This window comes from Mirounga angustirostris, unplaced genomic scaffold (genome assembly GCF_029215605.1).
Source record: "Mirounga angustirostris isolate CCGP_5_RB_7025 unplaced genomic scaffold, mMirAng1.0.hap1 SCAF_13, whole genome shotgun sequence".
Taxonomy (NCBI): Eukaryota; Metazoa; Chordata; class Mammalia; order Carnivora; family Phocidae; genus Mirounga; species Mirounga angustirostris.
In genome coordinates, this window is record NW_026991721.1 from 88991622 (window position 1) to 89012845 (window position 21224).

Sequence of the window (21224 nt, forward strand, 5' to 3'; positions counted from 1 at the left end):
GGGGTTCCCAGGGAGGCCCACAGCAAGAGAGCTCTGAGACCCCACGGAGAGGCTCGTGAGGCACGCTGGGCTCCAGCCTCCATGTCGGGGAGGCTGAAAGGGTGGGAGTGGAATATCTGGTCAAGTCATATGTGTTTTACGTTTAATCAGTGTATGGTGCTCTGTAGTCCCATTCGCTGGGTCATTCTTTCCTTTGTAACAGAGGTCAAATGTGGGTACTGTTTGAGGAGCCTGAACAGTGAGGGGCAGAGTGGGGAAAGGAACCAGGCTTCATCCACTGTGTTCATCAGAGCATCTGAATTTTCTCTCAGGCACACCAGATTACAAGATTACATTTTTTACAAATTGTTCGGGGTCAAGTAATAGTGGAATGAAGGCAGAAATTATGCACAACACTTTGAGTTCCAGCCATAGAAGCCCCCACGTGTCTCTCCATGCTTACTTCCCCTTTTGTAGAGAGCTTGGAGACTATGTTAAAGATGGCGGCATGAAAGAAGCTGGGATCTCTGAATAATCACCACCACCTCGATGAACTGTGAGGTGGGTTAGCAATCTTTTTTTTATTATTTTTCATTATTATTTTAAGACACCAACATTTCAGAGATTTTTGTTACAGCTTGCCCCCTCCAACTCATACATCATTTACAGCCAACTCATTCCTTATGCTCTTCAGCTTCTGAGGACTCTCCTTCTTCCTTTAGCTAGCTGCCTCCACAACACCCAGAATGACAGAACCCACAGTCTCCCACAAACCCTGCCTTTTTAAAATGAAAATAAGCATGACTCGTGATTAGGGCCTTGAAAGGAAGAAGGCATGCTTGGACCTACCCATGCCCACCACTCCTCACGCCAACTGGATTTTAAAGACTCTCCTGGTAGCATCTCACAATGAGGGAGAGAAAAGGGTGATTGGACCTAGCACAGAACTAGCTATGACTTCTCCTTATAGGGAGCCCATAGTCAGTGCACAATAGTTGTAAGGATCCTGAGAGTTGAAAAGTGTGTTCAATCAGCTTTATCCATCAGGTCAGGGCAACGCTGGGCTCCATCTTTAGAACTTGTTGCAGAAAGGTGAGTCATTGCAACATTTATCCTCCAAAGCAACATCCATATAAAAGATTGTCATAGGGGAACACACACTGCTACAACCTTGATATCCATATGAAAGGATGGCATCTACAGAGAGACAGAGAAGAGGGTAAGTGAGACCCCAGAGCCTGGGTTGCAGACCCATGGCTGTGGGGTCTAGCACATCTTGGCATGCAGTGCTCAATCAATATTGCTGAAAGGATCGGTGGGTCATTGCATCAACAAATTAATCAAGGGGGGCGCCTGGGTGGCTCAGTTGGTTAAGCGACTGCCTTCGGCTCAGGTCATGATCCTGGAGTCCTGGAATCGAGTCCCGCATCGGGCTCCCTGCTCAGCAAGGAGTCTGCTTCTCCCTCTGACCCTACCCCCCCCATGCTCTCTCTCTCTCTCATTCTCTCTCTCTCAAATAAATAAATAAAATCTTTTTTAAAAAAATTAATCAAGGAACGAGGAGAAGATGGAACTTTCCATCAAGGACTCCTGCTCTCTGGTAGGGAGGAGTATCTGCCTCCCAGGATTGAGATATTTGAGATAGGGCCCCCTAGTGGGCCCTTGTAGGATAGCTCTGGGGGCTCTGTGTCCTAGGATTCAGTCCCTCCCCACACAGGAGAGGGCAGGAAGGGGTGAATAGAAATTGCCCTAGTCACCCTCCCCACTGCTCTCCCCCTACCTCCACCTCCAGTTTCCCAAAACTCTACCACACTCAAGTTCTACTCAGTGGGATTTTAGCAGCCCTTCCTGTCACCCCAGGAGCTAACAGAGGATGCTGTCTTCTTCTCTTACGGGTACTGGCCCAGTTGGGAGCCGCTGACAGCCAAGTACCAGAACCAGATGACACAGATTCACAAATTTAGTCGAAAAAAATAAAATCAACCCCTGCCTATGTTGGTGTTACTCCCAGGGTTCCTAAGATCCCAGTTCCCTGGGTCCTAGAGTCGCCTCCCTCTGGTCCCGTGGGGGTCCCACTCCCAACCCTGAACGCCCACTGCTAGCACCTAACTTCACACAAAGGTCACCCAGGAGACTTCTTAGGCCCACCTACCTTTATAGACTTTCCTCAGAAAGCACTGCTGGTTGCCTTTAGCCTGGCAGACACTTTCCCCAGTCTCGCAAACCCCACTGGCATTGATTCGTTGACACTGGAAACACTGTAGAGCTGGAAAGTGAAAACGGGCTTAATAAGGCTCTCCGGGCCCTGCCTTCCTCCAGCTCGGGAGGGAGCACACCCTCTGGGCCACGGGCAGCCTGGACAGTGGCCAGGTTCCAAACCAGATGAGATAGCTGAAATCGGAGGATTTCAGGGTGCTTAGCTCATACCTGGGGGAGACACACCTGCCCGAGTACTGACAGGGTCCCCCTCGAGTCCCAGGGATGGAGGAGGGTAGGAGGAGATCAGAGAGAGGGAAGGAGGCAAGCCAGGGAGGACTGAGGAAAGGAGAAGAAGGAAGGGGGGCAGGCAGCCGCAGGTGTCCCTGCAGATGTCTGGCCCAGAGGCCCAGCTCCTCTCTCTTCTCCAGCCTTAGGAGGGCAGCACCTGGCCCCTGCCTTCCCTCTGCAAATACTGAGCACCTGCTGTGTGCGAGGCGCTCTCCCAGGTGGTGGGGAGAGAGTGACAGGAGGGAGGAATGAAACAGGCATGTCACTTATTTCCTGAAGACAGCCAGTACATGGGGGAAGTGGCTGACAAAGGACAAGCGAGGAGAAGGATCACAGGTGCTGGGGCAGAGGAAGAGCGCGGCCTGAGCACAGGGACCTGGTGAGGTGGGAGCCCCTAGGGCTGGCCCGTCACACGGGGTGTCAGAGAAGCCCTCTCAGGGGTCACATAAGCTCACACCTGAGCAAGTTAAAGGAAGAAGAGAAGCTGACTCTTTAAACACCTGGGAGGACTTGGGCACTGGTTCCAGGAAGACACACGGGGGCAAGTGCGGAGCCTGAGAGAAAACTGCAGTGGCCCGTCCCAGGAAGGGAAAGGACAGCAGGGGCCGAGGAGAGGCGGAGGCCCACAGAACTAGGAAGTGAGCTGGAAGAGGTTCCAGGGGCCAGACTCGAGGGTCCCTTCTCAGGGCTGCGCCGGCCACTCGGGGCCCTGCCCCCTGGGACTGCTGAGCTTTGCCCTGTGACTGGTCCAAACGCGCGGGCCCCAGGACTTCGGCCAACCGTCAAAGGACTCTTCCTTGGGCTTCTCCTTCTCCTTGCTCTTCTCATCCTGTTTTGCTGGTTTTTCCAATGTCTCTGCACCTGGGGCCGAAACGCCTTCACGGCCACCAGGTCCGGCCCACAGGTGACGCTCTGCACCGGAGGAGACTCCCGTCCCTTAGCACCTGCACACACAGCGGCTCGGCCTTGCAGGACTCCTAGTAAATCCTCAGTGACCGGCAGGGCCCCGGGGTAGGGACCTCTCTGCGCCCTGCTTCAGCAAGGAAGTTACAGAACGTGGGCGCTTCTGCCCCCAGCAACCTTAGAGACTGAAAGGCCCACGTTGTTCAGGGGGGAGGTGAGGGGAGAACCGAGCAGGGACCGGACTGGGCTGTAGCTCGAGTCTCCCTCCAGGCAGAGCTGCCGAGGCTCTCGGAGGGTAACAGCCCTGCCGCTCCCTCAGGGACGTCCTTCACCGAGTGACCACGACAGCTTTGCTCTCCTCAGCAGACTTCCCTCTGCTAACCGTTAACAATCCCCCCCCCCGCAGGTTAGCAATCACCTTGCAAACACTAGGCCTGCTGATCCCCCTTTGAAGGGGTTCGCGACTAGACTAGCGTTTTACAGACAATAGTAAACGCAGCCCTAGCTTAACGATAGCTAGCCCTTAGCCCTCCAGGGCCCTGGAGACCGTGCTTCTAACATGCTCAAATTCCTTGGAGACGGAAGCTACCCCTAACCCCCCTCCCTAAAAAGTATAGACTCAGTCACTCCTCACAACCCCAGTGCAGCTCTTTTTGCTCAGGGGTCCTGTCCCCGTGCTTTAATAAAAGCACCTTTTTGCAATGAGAAAAAATAAATAAAACACACACACACACAAAAGCACAGAAAACCCAAAAAACCCAAAAAATCCAAATGAATGGGCCATAAGTGGATTTCAGGCAGGTGGTACAAACAATTCTTCTACTTGCTGATAAATAAGTGTAACATTGGTAATGTACGTGCAACTGATACTATTATTTTAGATCTCTCAAGGTCAATAAAACACATTATTAAAATTACGTCTACGTGTTTCTGACCTTTTGAATATGTCTACTCAGAAATTCAAAATGACGTCCGTAGCTATCGTAAGAACTGGGATTTTGCTCTAGAGAGGAGGCCATCGGAGGTTTAAGAAGAGGGCGAGGCATGAACCGGTTTGTGTTGTGCAAGCAGGCTCTGGCCACTGTGTGGATGACGGACTTTGAGGAAGGACAGCATACAAGAGGCCGGGGCGAGAGATGGGCGAGACAGAAGTGGGGAGAAAGCCACCAGTCGGTGGAGTCCCTGCAGTGGGCCTCCCCCTGCCCCCCAGCCTCGGATTCACCTGCACAGGCTGCGGGCTGCTCCCGCACCACCTGAGACCCTGACTGGGGCCTGTGGGGCGGGCTGGGGTCCTACAGAGCCAAAGCCCCTGGAGGCATCTCTCTCCCCAGAGCAGGTGGGGAATCGGTGGCTAGACACTCCAGCTCTCTGCCCTGAGTTGGGACAGCTTGGGGCCTGCTCCACACTGTCCTCCAGAAGGTCCTGGCAGGACTGGGCTCCACGTGCCCGCCGTGCATCTAGCTCGAGGACGCCTCCTGCTCTAGCTCGTTCCCTTCCGTGTCTCACTGGCTCACACCCTTGCTGGCATCTCCTGGGACCACTGTCCAAGCAAATGACCTCAGATCCAGCTTCTGGGGGAACACAGGTCAGGAGGATGAATTTTCGTTTAGATCAAATGAGCGTTTTCTCAATGCATCCGGCGTCGTTTATATCCGAGTCTTCGGGTGCTTGCGCACCCACAAAGCAACGAGACCATTCCCAGGCTGATCCCCCCGGCTGAAGGAGAAGGTTGCAAGCAGCTGTTGCCAGTGATGCCAAGGATCATTCCACTTCTCACTCAGCCCTCGGATCCAACACAAGCTGTGCACACGTGTTCTGTAGAAGGTCAAACATCTGACCTCTGTGAATGCTGTTATCAATTCAGCGTTAAAGTTCACACTGAACATGAAGTCCTGTCTTTTGTGGTGACAGTATAACCAGAAAACGAGCTAACTCTATCCTGACTGTGCTCGGACAATTGTGTAGCGTGTGTGTGTCTCTCTGTGCGGGTCAAGTGCAGATGATCTTCTACCACGTGAGCACCCGCGCACGCACACACACAGATGCACACGCGCGTGCGTGCAGGTGGAACGACTGGATTATAGAAGTTTGCATGGAAGGCGATGAAGAACCTACATGGCTCTCAGCAAGCTGTGCCCGGCTCCTGTCAGCAGCACGTGTGAACGTGGTGAAGCCCCTGAAGACTAACTTGCGATTCCATCTAAGTGTGCATAGTGCTATGAAAGCCCACGTTTGTTCCCGTTGATAAAGTGACCCCATTTTATGATGTGTGACCGGGGACGGCTCTCCAGTCTGACCCCTTCTGCCTCACCTCCGGGCCCGGGGACACCTGCCAGTGGCATGGCGGGGGGTTCAAAACACACAGACCCTTGCTGGGGGCAGGAACGCCCCTGGCCCTCTCCCAACCACCATGTCAATCCCAAGCCAGTCTCCCTTCCCTGCTCCTCAGGCCATCGGGAGGCCAGTTGGGCGCAAGTCCTGCTTTCCCGCAAGTCTCAGCAGGTGAGTGGAAAGCCTTCTCTTTCCCTCTGGGTGCAATGTGGCCTCATGGGTCCTGACATCGAACCAAATCTGCGGTGAGTGGTCATCCCGATGCCCCAGGATAACCCAATAGCTGAAATCTTAAAGGGCAACAAAGGGAAGACCTGAAGAGTGTTTAGGCAGACGAAGTTATGAAGGAGAAAGGCACTGAAAAGTGTCCCTACAAAAAGATGTCCCCAGTTAGAGAATAGCTCCCGGGGTAATCTGACCTGTGGGGTGTCAGTCAGGACAAGGCAGGCAGGTACAGAGTCAAAGGGACGCCCCACTCCCCCAGGCCCCCTCAGTCCCCGCCGCCGCCCCTTGCCCCCCAGGGACTCACCTTGCAGGAAGCCCAGCTGTGAGGACAGTAGCAGCAGGAGCAGGAGGCTTCGACCCATCTCTGTGCTTGGACCCGGCCCCAAGGTCCGGCAGAAGCAGGGCAGGGTCACCGGCATCCAGAGCCTCTGAGAACCCTGGCTGTGTAAGTGCTGGCTGAAGGAGCAGATAATGACAGCCCAACGAAGGCTCATGTTCCCAGGACACCGAGGGGACAAAGAGCCTCAGGAGCAGGACCCTGCCCTCTGCCCAGAGATACTGGCCCAGCTCCCTCCACTGGCCTGACCAAGTGAGCCAAGTGGATAGGAAGACATCGCTCTTTCTATCTCCATTTCGCAATCCTAAATGCATCTCCATTTCGCAATCGTAAATGCATCTCCATTTCGCAATCGTAAATGCATCTCCATCTCCCAAACGTAAATGCAATAATGCATTTACCATAGCCTGACTACCATAGCCTAAGCACTGGAGATCCAAGTGAATGAGGGAACGTGTCCCCATCCAACGGCGTTCACTATATTTAAGGGAAGTACTGAAGAGCGGTGTGAATAAACATACCCGCCCTCCCATTCAAGATTCTCTCCTAGTCAATAAACACAGAGAAATAAACATGTGCTTAGACTTTTGGAAAGTGCAGGCCAGAACACAACAGATTTGGGAGTGCTGTTGTCTCATTTCTTAGAAATAAAACACGTCGGCATTCTTGGTCATGTTTGGGCAAACAGGAGCACAGGAAATTTTTCTCCTCCCAACTTTAAGAGCTATTGCTGCAAGTAACCCATACTTGGTTTTCCTTTTTCCTTTTTTTTTTTTTTAACTGACCATTTCTTTTTTAAATAAGTTTTCCTCTTCGGGATGCTAGATTACAGCGGGTGGAGGGATTCCTTTCCAGAATGGTGTTGGGAGGAGAACTACACACCCACCCCACCCCACCCAGCGAAACACTCCTTTAAAAAAAAAAAAAGATTTTATTTATTTATTTGACAGCGAGAGAGGGAAGACAAGCAGGGGGAGTGAGAGAGGGAGAAGTAGGCTTCCCGCTGAGCAGGGAGCCTGATGCGGGGCTGGATCCCAGGCGGCCAGGACCATGACCTGAGCTGAAGGCAGACGTTTAGAGACTGAGCCACCCAGGCGCCCTAGCAAAACACTCCTAACAGGTGAAAAATGGTTTTTAAACCATTGGTTGGAAACTCTGGGAATTGCCCTAAAGACATCCAGCAAGTTCAAACAGGGGAGCTCTTCTGCCCCAGGGCCTTGATGAAATCGCGGAGCCATTATCCGGTCATTAGTGGAGCTCACCGTTTGCTTGAAGTCACAGAGGCTAGAGCTTAACAGAGGGAAGAGGGAAGGAGACAGTCCTAGAGTGTCCTGCTAGACGCCCCCACCCCGGGTCACAGGGAGCGTGCACACAGCTGACCCTCTGCGGGAGACGGCAGACGTTTTTCCCTGCGGGAAGTCAACTTCACTGCACACGTCCACGCAAGTCACGAAAGAGTCGAGAAAACACCAACCCAAAGCACTGGGAGGTGGGGTGGAAGAGCAGGACTCGCTACCCAGAGTTGCTGCAACAGTTTACCTCAAATGTCCAGGTGCATCCAAGAAAGGCGAGGCAAGCGAAGCCCCGGGCCCAGGTGACCCACACTCAGCAAAGACTTGGTGCTAGAAACTGTCTGTGATGGGGGTGGGGGATGTTGGTAAAGGGTTCAGACGCTCAGTTACAAGCGGACTAAGTGCCGAGGAACCAGTGTGAGCCTGGTGACTCCGGTTAATAGTGCGCTGCGTACTTGCATTTGCCGAGGGGAATCTCACCAAAGTGGAAGAGCGAGGTTCTTGTCTCACGGAGTCCAGGAATGAATCTCGCGGACAACGGAGAGTGAGGAAAGCAATTGAGCTTTATTAAGGAAGGATACAGAAAAGCTCTCCGGAGGGAGAGGGGTCCCCACACTGAGGGCTTTTAGGGTTGGCCTTTTATTGAAAGCTCACCAGGGAACTTAAATCTTTTTATTTTTTAGGATTTTATCTATTTGAGAGAGAGAGAGAGAGAGAGCCCAAGCAGGGGGAGAGGCAGAGGGAGAGGGAGAAGCAGGCTCCCCGTTGAACAGGGAGCCCGATGCGGGGCTCGATCTCAGGACCCCCAGACCAGGACCTGAGCCAAAGGCAGACACTTAACCGACTGAGCCACCCAGGTGCCCCCACTTAAATCTTTTTAACTTCTCCACTGACAACACGCTTGGTAAAGGACTAGTGGTAACATCTTTAATGGTTTACTTCTTCTTAGGGTCTGGTTATTTTCTGTTGACCCCAGGAGACGGTCATAAATAAGACTCACCCCTCGCACACCTAGGGTGGGGTGGTCTGGTGTGTTCCCTTATCTCTGGTTTCCTCACACCTCTGCATTTTTGGGATTTCTGTGAGCCTGATCACAGAGCCCCCTATCGCTCTGTCCCTATCTAGCCCCGCCTGTCCCTTACTCGTCACCACACACACAACAGAAGTAACCGTGCCAAGTGATCAGTTAGCTTGATGTGCTCATCATTTCACAAAATCTGTGTGTATGAAATCATTACATGGTACCCCCTTAAATATATCATTTTATTGTCCTTTATCCCTCAGTAAAGCGGGGGGAAGACCCTCGTGGTGAGACAGCCTGATGGCTGGTGGAGGCAAGGTGGCCAAGCAGCCCTTCTGGGTGTGTTCAAGAACTAAAGGGAACCGACAGCAGCTCCAACAGCACACCAACGAGGAGAGAGTCAGTGTAAAAAAGAACCGAATGGAAATTCTGGAGTTGATAAGCCAGCTGCCGTGAACAAGTCACGAGAGGGGTCAGGGGTACCTTTGACCGGCTGAAGAAAGGACCAGAGATGTTAAACAGGTTGACGGAGATGATGCGATCTGAGGATGGGAAGAAAAGCAGCAGAAGGAACAGCGCCTCAGAGCCGTGCGGGGCACCATCGCCCCCAGCCCGACGCCCACGGAAGAATCAGGAGGGGAGAGAGAGAGAGAAAGGAGCGGAAAACAAGGCGGCAGACACAGTGGCTGAAGGGGCCCCAGACAGGATGGAAAGCGTGAACGTCCACGGCGGGGATGGTGAGCTTTACGCGTCCACCTGGGGAGGCTCTGTCCTCAGTTACGGAGTCAAACACTAGTCCAGGTGTCGCTGGGAAGATGTTCCGTGGATGTGGACGATCAGGTGACTGCGAGGAAGAGACATTCCCGTCCCTAACGCGAGTGCAGCTCATCCAATCGGCGGCAGGCCTGAAGAGCAAAAACAGTGTCCTGGAGAAGAAGAAACTCTGCCCCGCGACTGCCGAGTGTCCAGGCTGCAGGTGGCTTGTCTAACATGGGACCCGTCAACCCCCTGGATCACTGAGTCCATTTCTGAAAATAAATCTTTTAAGATAGATAGATAGATATGCATATGCATCCTCGTGCACACACATCTGTGTGTCTGTGTCTGGGGCGTGTGCACTGGGGATACCATGTACTGCGTACAGGACAGGAATCAGTATCCACATGGTGGCTCTCCCGCGTGTCCGCGCCCTAATCCCTGGAACCTGCAAATACTGCCCTGCAGAGAGGGGGTACACAGATGTCATCAAGGACCTGGACACAGGGACACGAGACTGGATGTTCTGCGTGGGGCGCGAGTAACCACAGGGTCCTTCTGAGAGGAAGCGGATCAGTCCGTCCCTAGTGGGGAAAGTGGTGATGGAGGCAGAAGTTGGGGCCACGTGAGGGGGTCACAAGCCAAGGAATGCCGCAGCCTCCTGAAGCTGAAAGAAGCAAGGACAGGATTTTCCCTCAGAAGCTCCAGGAGGATCCAGCACGGCTCACATCTGGACTTGAGCCCCATGAGACTCATTTCAGGCTCTCAAACTCCAGCATACTAAGAGAATGGGTATGTGGTGGTTTAGCACTAAGTTGCGGTGATGTTTTTCGGCAACAACCGGAAGCCAACACAGATCTTCCTTGGCATCCGGTGAAGTTATGCACCGACAAAACCATCCTGGGTTACAAAATTGTACGTCAAGAGAGCATTGACTACACACCTCACCTCCTCCCTCTCATCGCTTAGCCTGGCCCACTTAGACCTCAGAGCACTCCCAGCAGCCCAGAGTTGGGCAAAATCATCGACGCAAGCCTGTTACATACCAGAGTCCAACATCTACTGTAATTCATTGAAGAGTGTCATGAAGGTGTAAGAGCATGATTGCAGGGACACAATGGTTGTCAGAGTCTCTGTTGTCGGCCCCCCTGTCAGCGGGGCTGACTGGGAACGTGACCTGCCACCTCCACGCCTATGGACGGGGTGTTCCAGCGCCTCTCCCCACCCAGGGAAAGATCCGGATTTAAAATCGAAGTACACTTTTGGGGACCTGGGTGGCCCAGTCAGTTAAGTGTCCAACTCTCGGTTTCAGCTCAGGTCATGATCTTAGGGTCGTGAGAGCGCCCGCAGTGTCCGGCCCCAAGTGGGGTGTGGAACCTGCTTCAAATTCTCTCTCTCCCTCTCCCCCTGCCCCGCTCCCCGCTCCCATGCACCCTCTCCCTCTTCTCTGTCTCTAAGATAAATGAATGAGTGAATGAAAAAATAAATATGAAATCTTAAAAAAATAAACCGAAGTACAGTTTCTACCAAATGTGTATGGCTTTCACACCACCGGAAGTTGAACAATCCTAAGTGGAGACCTGGAAGGTAGGGACGGTATGGCTTGAGGCTGCATGGGGGGCCAGACTTCACCCCCAGACTTCAGTGCAAGGTCACACTCGGGCCACGCCTGCCGTGCTTCCTCACCGGCAATGCCCGCAAAGCCCCGGGGAGCAGTGCAGTTATTCCACGACGCTACTCTTGTTTTCCACGGGCCCCAAGGCTCCACAGATGCAAAATGGTAATGACTTTCATCTGAGCGTCCCCCCAGCGCCAGGCACCCGGGCAAGAGCTCGAGGAGCACTGCCGTCTGCGCCCCTACGTCCAGAGTGCTGGGCACTGTTACCCCCACTTCGTGCGGGTGGAGACTGAGGTCAGCACCCCGGCCAGCTCCGCACAGCTGGGACCTGGCACCCGGCACCCGGGCCTGGGCTCCGGCTCTCTGCTCCGGGAGGGGCCGGTCCCGGGGCGGGTGCCCCCTTGGCGGAAACAGTTTCTCTCCAATCCCTGAGCCCACGTCCCGCCGGCGCGGCCCGACCTTAGAGAGGTGGCCCTTGTCCATGTCTCCGCTTTCTGAGAGGCCTCCTTCGGGCCCAATCTGGCTCCATAAGCATATGGGCTCAGAAAAGCTATTTTACAGTTTCTAGGCAGAGCGGTTCTTCTGACACTCCTGGTCATGATTTCTGAAGAGCTGGACAGGAGGACGGAGAGCACCCAGCTGCTGGGCTCAGCCCAAAGGGATGCGGCCCCTTGCAGCTTCTCCCGGACTCTCTGCAGGATCCTGAGTCCAGCGGGCGCTCGAGGCTCCCGGGACACGCACTTCCGTCCCTGGATCGAGAGGGTGGTGTGCACCTCCTACCCACCCCGTCGAGGAGGGAGGGATTGCCACTCCTCGTTTATGAAGGTGGCCCACAGCCGTCTGTGGGACAGCGGCTCGATGAGATCGCCAGCACTTCACCTCACGGCAGGGGGACGGGGACCCTTCCCGCCACACAGGGCCCGACGGGGCTGCCCGTGGGGAGAAGAGCATCACACAGGGAGTGTGGGGGGTGGGCTCTGTAGGAGGAGGAGGCTCGGTGACCCGAGTTTTCAGAGAGGATGGGACTCATACCACGGCGGTCAGGGAACTGCAATCCGCTCTTCAGGGATGAGCAGGAACCGCACCTGGTGGCTTGAGGAGGGGACTGGTCCCTGGCAACCTTAGCCACAGGAGCAGAATGAGGCGGGAAATGGATCGTTGGATCGTTCCAGGCCCTCCGGGGTACACCGAGGTCATGGCGGCACATAGAGTGGACCTGAACTTTATGACTCAGCCCAGAGGGGATGGAGGGCTGAAGGTCCTGTCCCGGGTCTACTTCTGGGACAGGGACCCCCAACACGCACATGTGGGGTGTGGGGGGCAGGAGACAATACTTATATCCCGGAGAATGAAATCGGTCTAATTGCCATCACATAAGGCCCACAGGAGATGCAACACAACAACCCCTTGGCTGTGGGAGGAATGTAGGCACAGAAGAGCTCATTGTCAGTGCGGATGGGGCCTGGGGACAGAGCGGGGAAGCGGCCCCGAGGCGGCTCGTGATCCTGGGCTATCTGGGGAAAGGGTCTCACGACAGGAAATATTTATGCTTAGCGGGTGGGTGGGAAGTTCTTCAAAGCAGGAGAAGAGCAGCTACATGACCTCTGTGTGTCGCTGGCAGGAAGCGCAGGGGGCCGAGGTGGGGACAGCTGCCCCGGGGCCCCACTCTCCCAGGGCTCACTGGGTGCGGGATGACCTAGAGACTGCAAATGACGCTGGTAGACGGCAGGCTTTCCTCCACTTCCCACACAGACCTCCAGTATCTCCCAAAGGCCGCCCAGCACTGGTCCCAGGAGCTCCCCCCAGGCCAGGGGGCTCTGTCCCGCCCAGGGGTGTCCGCCCAGCCCCTCTGCTCTCACTTGAAGATGGGAGACAAGCAGGGGATCTGCCAGCTGGCTGGTATTGCTTTAGGAAGCCCCCCTAAAACCTCTTTTCCTTTTGTGCAACATTTACCTTAAGGACAAAAACCATTTTGTGGCAGGATTCCTAGCTGACATACCAAACTCTTGTTGTCCTCCCTCTCTCCCCTTCTCAAAATAGCTCCCACTTTCTTCCAGGAATTTTCCAGTCATTCTATGGCTGCCCTCAGGGAGGAGGTTTTGGCCAGCACAAACAGAAGCAAGCACAACCTCCCCCACTTGCCGCTCTATCTGGAAGCCTGGAGACCTTGGCAGGACTACCTAGATAGTGGGGAGAGGAGGGAATGCCTTGGGGGCTGTGGGAGGATGGGATCGCTTCTTCCCACCTTGATTCTGGCAGCGCCCGAAGGAGCGGGTGACCGCACAGGGACACGGTCCACTCAGAGTGGTGGCCCCTCATCTCCATGGATTTCCAACTTGGCAGGAACCAGGGAGGCCCCGAGCATGAAGCCAAAACAGGGAGCAGGAGCTCCAGCAAAGGCAGGTATTTCTGCTCTGGGTTCAGGCAAACGTCATGAACTTCCACTGATGTGCGTCCTCTTTAGACACTCCTCCCGATGGTAATGAGAGGAGGGGAGAAGCCCCCGGAATAGCAGAGGTGGATTGTTTTAGCATCCGGGGGGGTGGGGGGGGTGTCAGATTATGGACGACTTCAAGAGAATGACAAATGAGGTATTTCTTGGACCCCAGATTATAGTACCAACAAATCCATACCTACTGCACCTGCACTTCCTGCCCCAAGGAAGCTTTCAGAGAGCCCTCCAAATCATGTGTAAGCACAGTTAGGGTCGGTGTCTGGGAGGGAACAGCATGGCTTCCCGTGCTCGGGGAGATCAGCTCTCAGGGAGCCTCGTCTCCACAGGCCTCCTGCAGCCAGAGTGGCGGAGAGTCCCAGGGACAAAGAGCAGGAAGCGGACAGGAGTTTCCCCTTGGCTGAATCCACCGCTGCTGTGTCAGCGAGGGGCTGAGTAGACTCCTGGGGAAGCCTCTGGGTGTTGGCTTAGGCTGGGGTGAGTGTGCCTGAGGGTGGGCGGGGAGGCCCAGTCCCAAGTGGACCTGAGCGATGGGCCTTGTGGGGTGCTTCCAGTTTTTACGTTAAACGTGAACAACACCAGCCGCAAAGCATTTGCTCCAGGTTCTGCAACTCTAGCCAGTCAGACCCCATCAGGCCCGGCTGGGCTCCCAGAGGCTGCCCTGCCCTGAGCTTCATGAGGCCACGGAGGGAAGAAGGGTCGGGACACCGGGCCCCAACACTGTCAGCCCTTCTCTCCCTAACTCCCTGGAAGCATGTGTGATTGGCTGCTCCTTCCTTCTCAAAAACCCCTTCTGGGCTGTTGGACTCTCCCCCTCTCCCCTGGTGCCTGTCTTGCCTTCCATCGCCCAGAGCAGACAAAAATGACAAAGACAACAAGTGTTTGAGGCATTCCTAAGATGTGGAAGGTCAACCCTGAGTGCCACACCAACCTACAGCATTCCAGAGAAACCATGGCAAGAATTTTCCATCGAAAAACAAGTTTCCTCAAGTGAGACATGAATCTTTAGTAGAAAGCATCTAGCAAGTGTCAAGGAGGAAAAACAGAGTAAGACCTCACTGCACCATCACTGTGAGGTTCCAGTACATTGGGCAAGAATAAGGAAGATATGTCCGTTTCCTAGAGAGAAGAGCAGATCGACTATGGACTAATTGAAGTGACATCCTTCTTGTTAGGAGCAACACCGGATGCTGGAGTCCACGGGGCAATAAAGCCTACAATGCTCAGGGGGTCAGCCTGGCTTTCAGATGACAGGGGAAAGAGATTTCTGCCTCATTCAAATAAACACTTAGTTCTTTAAAAAGATAGATAAACAGATGTGCAGAAGAGGCTTTCTAAACTGTTCATGTACGTACACATAAATAATCATAGAAATTTTTTATTTAATAGAAATTTGGAAGATTATGTTTTTTAAAAACCAATTAGATCCACAAAGGAGAAAAGGAAGGAAGGAAAGAAGGAAGGAAGGGGAAGGGAAGGAAGGGAGGGGAAAGGAAAGGAAGGAAGGGAGGGAGGAAGAAAGGAAGGAGGGAAGGAAGGGGAAGGGAAGGGAAGGAAGCAAGGAAGGAAGGAAGAGGAAGAAAGGAAGGGAGGAAGGGAGGAGTAGGGAAGGGAAGGAAGGACAGAAGGAAGACCCCAGCAGCCTCTGTCTGGTCTCCCTGCCTCCATCCGGGCCCTCCTCCTAACCCTCCACACTTTGTCCTGCACACCAGCAAGCAGAGAGCTCCTGCGACACCGGGGGCACATCAGGTCCCCCGTCAGCTCCACTCCTTCCCCTGGCTCCCCAGTGCACTCCGAGTAAAGCTGGAATTCTTACAGGGGCTGTGAGGCCTGCAAGATCGGGGGTCCCACAGGCCCTGTGCCCTCACCTGCTGTGACCCTCGCCACTCCAGACTCTCCAGGCTCCTCAGCTGTTCAGGCAAAGCCCCGAGCAAAGTCCTGCCTCAGGACCTTCACACTTGCTACTCCCTCTGCCTGGAAGGCCTTTCCCTGCAGAGTCTCAGGCCTCACCCACCCGCTTCCTCAGGTCCCTGCTCACAGGTCACCTCTTTGGTTCAGCGTAGCCAGAGAAGAGCACCCTGTGCCTGCCTCGTCACCTCGGCTGGAGAATCCCATGATGTCGCTGTCACAAACCAGGCCTCCACTGTTTGGCACAATGGTGGATACTGCTCCAGGCAGAGAAAATATTCACGAATTTTCTTCATTCACAAATAGCAAGTCGCTCATTTGGCAAAAAGAAGAGGCAATGACCCTCACCTGTTCACGGCAATACCTTGTAACCCAGGATGCAGAGCTTTAAGTACCACTAAGATTCCCTCCTGTTTCATCGGCATCTATAGGCATTGAAGGCACGTGTGTATTGAATTGGTAAAGAGAGGGACATGAGCGAGGATGCTCTGTGGGTGTCCAAGGATCACAGAGTGACAGGTTCCCCAGAAGCAAAGTCTGAGGAAGTTCTTGCTGGATCACGTAGCAGGTGGATTAGAGTTTTTCTATTGAAGGAAAGAAAGACGGAACAGTTATGGTTAGGAACATTTTCATGCATCATGACGTATTAAGGAAAACCCCAAATCTTTGCTTTCTAGGCAGATTACTGAAAAAAAGTAAAGAAAAGTCTTACACAATCTCTTACCAAGAGCAGACCAATAGCTCAAGGAAACTCTCCCTCTCCCGCTGCCCCTTCCCCTGCTCGTGCTCTCTTTCTCTAAAAATAAATAAATACATCTTTAAAAAAAATTAAAAGTCTCTCTGCCCCTCTCCCTCTACTCTTCCACTCCCTCTCTCTCAAATAAATAAATCTAAAATTCATTTAACTTAATTAAATGATTTCTGATTTGACGGCATATTAAAATTCCTTTGCAAAGTTTCCTTTTTCATAAACCTTTTACAACTTTCACTTTCACATTCAGATTTTGTCTTGTGTTTTTTCTCTCCCCTACTTTAAAATAATCAGCCTCTCTTAGGACAAAAGTCCTTCCTTTTCCCTCAACAAAGAATGCCTTTCCATCCTTTATAGCCTCTGTTATTGAAAACACATCCTACTTCTCTTGCATTAGGGGAAATCTCCCTTATTTCTTCTGGCTGTTTCAGTTACCTGCATTAGAATTTTTCACCCTTAGAAACCTTAATTTTTTGTGAAAATAAAGAAGTACACAACTGTGAACAGTCTTAGTTTATACTAACATTCTGGGGCTTGGCAAATTTATGAATATGTTTTATAATTTCTGGAAACGTATTTTCTTCGGGTAAATTTTGTTTCAGGGTTTGTAACATGTTCACTAATAGACCCAGGTCTCTTTTGTGGCCCCTGTAAAAGCAAGCCGTTGTTTGGCATTTCATGTTTTCGTCTTTCATCTTATTTGTATTAGCCTAGACAGTTAATGACTATCTATCATTTCATTTAACTTAGGAACACTTAAGTCTTCAGATGACCCAAAGATTTGGAGAAACTTGAAAAGTCCACCTAAAAATATTTTATGCTCTTTCTATCTATTTAATTTCCTTGTTCTTAATAATTATGTTTAGACCATGCACAACAACTTCATGAGACGTTAGACACAGTCGGCCATCTTTCCAAGCTACTTTTCTTGCTGACAAATTTTGTGAGAGAGAACATGAGCTGGTTTGACCAGGTAGAATACAAGTGGTATTTCTGCACGATATTTAATGCTGCTAAGTCTGAAGACAGGCCTGATTTAATGAAACCAAACTGAAACTAGCTTTTCTTGGCCAAAGATTATCCCAGAGCCTTTGAACCTGAAGAGTAGTGCAGTTAGTTCCTATGATCATTCTGAGAATTTCTACGGAGACTTAATTTAGGAAAGTGCTTGATTTTCTTTATGTCAACTACATAGAGTTCTGAATTTCGGCAATCCCAACTGGAGGTAGAAAATAGCACCCATCTCCACCAAATGCGAACAGACCATGCAGTTGGATGGAGCAGAGACCTTCAGACTCCCTACACTCAGGATTTCCCAGGGGCCCAAGTTCCAAATGCAGTTCCAACTTCTGATATGATCACCTCCCTGCAGTCTGTCCTTCGCTACTGACATCTCAGAGGCCCAGGCCAGAACGTAGGTTACGGAGCCCTTCGGGATAAACAGGAGAGGTCTGAGGATTGGGGAAAAGGCCTCCGAGAAGTTCGGCTGGCCTCCAGGGCCACATTGTAGTGTTGCAGAGATGTGTAAGGTGGGGCCAGGGACTCCCAATCGCTGGAGGAACTGGGTTGCACCTTAAATGCTATCAGAGGTGGATCCACCCTCCAGCTACATTATCTTCTTTAGTAAATACCTTCAGGAAGGTTGCAGATGCTTTTCTGTCCCTCTGGGGACCTCATTCCATTTCAGTTGAGGGGAAGAGGCATGAACATTTTTTTTCATTCTATCAGGCTCTGCAATCTGGCCAATTTCAATCACAGAACCAGTTTGTAGTCTATGAGTTGGACAAACAACAACAATTGCTGGTCATATTGAACAACCCTTATCTGTCGTTTCTCAGTGGTCTTTTGCAAGGACTCTCTCAATGAAGCTATTTTGGATTTTGAAGACTTTGTGAGGCTTTTGTATGCCAATTAAAACAGGCATCCCATCCTGCTTGTTTAATTTTGAAACCATGACTTCTACGTGCACTTCTCACACTCACATAAGGGGAAGTTCTTCGTAACGGCCGTTGTCGTTCTCCTGAAGGCTTTCAGCGGTTTGGCAGGAAGGCGCTTAGCCGCAAAGCAGTGCCCCCCCACTTCTGTCTGGCCACATCGGGGCCCGAATGGGTGCCGAGCACCATATTCCGGGGCCCCCAACCTGATGTTGACCATAACAAGCTTTCAGGACACAGTAACATTTTTCATTTGGGTAGATATTTACAGCTTCCAGGACCATAGGTTTTCGACATAAATTAAGCAGGTGTGTCCGAAGGCTAATCCTCTGGGTTTCTTAGACCCGAACTCATCACCTAAAAAGAACGTGCCCCGCGGTGATTGTGCCAAGGTTCTCGATGCACCTCCTTGCCCGGAAGTCTTCTTGAGGTGGGAGGGGGACCCAGGGCCCATGTGACCGGTTCCATTCCCCTGAACTCAGGCATCTTTGGGTTTGGTGGCAAGTACTCTGACAGTTCTCAGTGCTCAGCTAGGCCCACCAATTTTTGTGGCTTTTTGGCCTCCAAGAGCCCCATTAGCGGGGGCCTTCAGCTACACAAAACGGGACCGACAGGTGCAGCTGGATCTATGGGCAGTAACCGAGAATGTGGCTGTGTCCTGGCTGAGAGAGACCCCAGGGCACCACCCCCAATTCCCATGGACCTTGGACTGGGGGAAGGACCAAACCAGATGACCAACCCCATCCACATGGTCTGGGACCTGCACACTGCCCCTCTTTCCCTTGGAATTGGGACAGGATTAAGGGCTGGGATTTTCCACTCAAAAACCTAGCAGCGCTGGTCTGAAAGGCTAGGGGCTCAGTGTTGCGCAGAACCTTCTGCCAGCTCAGGTAGGCTCCGGGCACCATGGATCCTGAAGATGTATGTGAAAAAGTAATAGGAAAATTAGCTTCATGTTATAAGCAGGTTTCCATTCCTAGATAACTAAAAACCTCAAATCCCTGGGGTACCTGGGGGACTCATTCAGTGGAATGTGGGACTCTTGATCTCGGGGTTGTGTGTTCGAGCCCCACATTAGGTGTAGGGACTATTTAAAATCTTTACCAAAAAAAGAAAATTCCTAATGACACGTCTCCCCTGAACACAACCCATAATATGTTCCTTTCAGAATTTCGAACCCACTCCTCCTGTGCAGTTATCCCCACAACTGGTCACAAAGTTGAGGTCCATGAGCCTTCAGCGGAAGCTCTAGTTATTGCTTCTCTGTTTGCGATCAAGCACTAAGTTATGCAAAGTACAGTTCTCATTTCTGCTACCACCATGGAAACTTCTCTATTTTCCACTTAATTTGGCAATCAAGAGAAGCAAAATGAACAGTTCTCAAATAATCCATCTGAGATCACCACTGAGCCCAAGCCTCCCAAATCAAGGCAGGGCAGCTGGTCGGTGGCGCCCCCTTGTGACGTCCGGGAGCATTCACACGTCAGGAGATGCACCAAAGTCTGGCCCCAGCTGTGCGACCAGGTCAGGGAGTCCGCTCTTAGTGGTCGGAAGTACAGACTGATTGCAAGCTACAGAGAGGCAGGGACAGGGCTGCCTGTATGTGATTTTCGAGCCTGACAAGAGTTTAGAGCAGCCTGGCAAGCTGAAGCAAACTTCGGTCAGAACTAGGCTCCCGAGCTTGTCCTGCGGTGGGAACAGGGGGACCCTGCCCTGTACCGTCTCAAACACACCTGCCTCAGATTTGCAGGAAGGCTCCTACAGAGTAGGAGTTCAAAGACTGAAAAATCCCCGTGTGCACAAATACCCTTTGTTACTTTGAAGGTAAAGGTGTGAAACTCAGCAAAGGGGCTACTTCCCTTGTAGGAGGGTGGGGTGGCGTCAGCCCAGGAACAAGGGAAGCCCTGGAAGAAATAGGGTGAGGTCATGAGTCCAGGGAGAGCTAGCCCTTGGAACCCACGGTGACCAGGCGAGAGAGTCAAGTGCGTCATACCCACATGCATGGATGCAGAATTTCCAAATACCCTGGGGGCTTTCCTGGTTAGGGGAGAGCAGGCCTCGGGCAGAGGTACTTGGACGAGCCCCTGTTTCCCCGTGGGCTGGAGGTGCAGAGACAGAATCCCATGGACACTGGGCTTCCACCCAGCAGCACCTGCTGGAGGACGGTGCTCACTGAAACAGGTGTTTCCTTGGAAGGAGAGAGCCAGGGGCTAGAGAGGAAGACTTTGAGGTGACTGCACCTCTTTAGAGAGACCTGGCAGAACTCGTAGGGCCCTGAGGGAGACAGGGGAAGGAAGCCGGGTAAGTCTCCCAGGCCATCTAAGTGCGCTGTGCCTTCTGGGTCACCAGCTGCACTCTTCCCACCCACCCCCCCGGAAGGAGGAGAAGCCCCTGAATCCCGATGGGGCCAGATGCCTGCCCTGCGCCCACCACAGGAGGACAGGGGCCCAGGCTGAATGTGTGTCCTCCCCGCAGAGGCTGCCTGCAGGGGGCAGCCTTGCTCAGCATGTTGTGACTGTGTAAGAGCCAAGACTCCTCTGTCTGCCCCACCTGAATCCTCAGGTCACTGAGCTCACGTGTGAGGCCGGCCAGGGGCAGGGATAAGGTCCCCTGCTGCCCTCAGGTCGGAGCAGAGCAGAATCCCCCCAGCCGAAGCTGGAGGAGCCTGGGATGCTGACCCGCAAGGGACACGCAGATATGGACACCTCCTGAAGGCTCCTAAGGGAGGCCCAGGACAGGCCTCTGGACAAGCTCTCCAGCTGTCCCAGGTGTGAGTCAGGCAGCGCAAACAGGACGGGGATGGCCACACGGCCATAATCTCTGTGGTCCCCACTCTCTCCGTTTTGATTCTTTGTTGAAGAGGCAGAAATCCTTTGCAAGATTTTTCTCTCCATTGCTATTTACTTATTTATGTGTTGTTTGTTTAGTGTTGCTCAGCTCAAGACTTGGAATCGGTGGCCCTTTGCTTTGGTAAAGCTGTTCCCCATACCGTCACCACATGGGAGCCCGGGCTGTGAGGGGCAGGAGTCGGCGAGTCCCCGGGAACCCAGGCAGTGTTGGGGACCCCGTGTTGGCACTTCCAAGGATTTAATACAAGGGACAGCTCAGCTTGTTTCCATCCTGCTGCTGAAATGAGTAAATAAATGAAGTGGGATCGACGAGGTCACAGGTGTCTCCCTTTTCAGCCGCTTGCCTCCTGAACCTTCCACACTCACCATCGTGTGATTTCT

General features: G+C 52.6%; 1 protein-coding gene across 1 annotated transcript; it reads right to left on the bottom strand.

Annotated features, from left to right (window-relative positions):
* Window positions 1-473: 473 nt before the first annotated feature.
* On the bottom strand, window positions 474-6287 carry LOC135362263 (protein PIP-1-like). The gene is made up of 3 exons (XM_064575898.1): window positions 6230-6287; window positions 2132-2245; window positions 474-1176 (listed from the first exon to the last, which is right to left on the bottom strand). Exons 1-3 carry the CDS (start codon window positions 6285-6287, stop codon window positions 1052-1054), a joined length of 297 nt encoding a protein of 98 aa, XP_064431968.1. The 3' UTR covers window positions 474-1051.
* Between the last annotated feature and the right edge of the window lie 14937 nt (window positions 6288-21224).

Bases quoted from the DNA above. Each gene is read 5' to 3' on its own strand.
- LOC135362263 (XM_064575898.1), bottom strand. From the start codon at position 6,287: ATGGGTCGAAGCCTCCTGCTCCTGCTGCTACTGTCCTCACAGCTGGGC. The intron at 2,246-6,229 runs GTGAGTCCCTGG...TTCACTTTCCAG, and splicing joins ACAGCTGGGCTTCCTGCAAG to CTCTACAGTGTTTCCAGTGT. The intron at 1,177-2,131 runs GTAGGTGGGCCT...GTCTCTCTGTAG, and splicing joins TCTGAGGAAAGTCTATAAAG to ATGCCATCCTTTCATATGGA.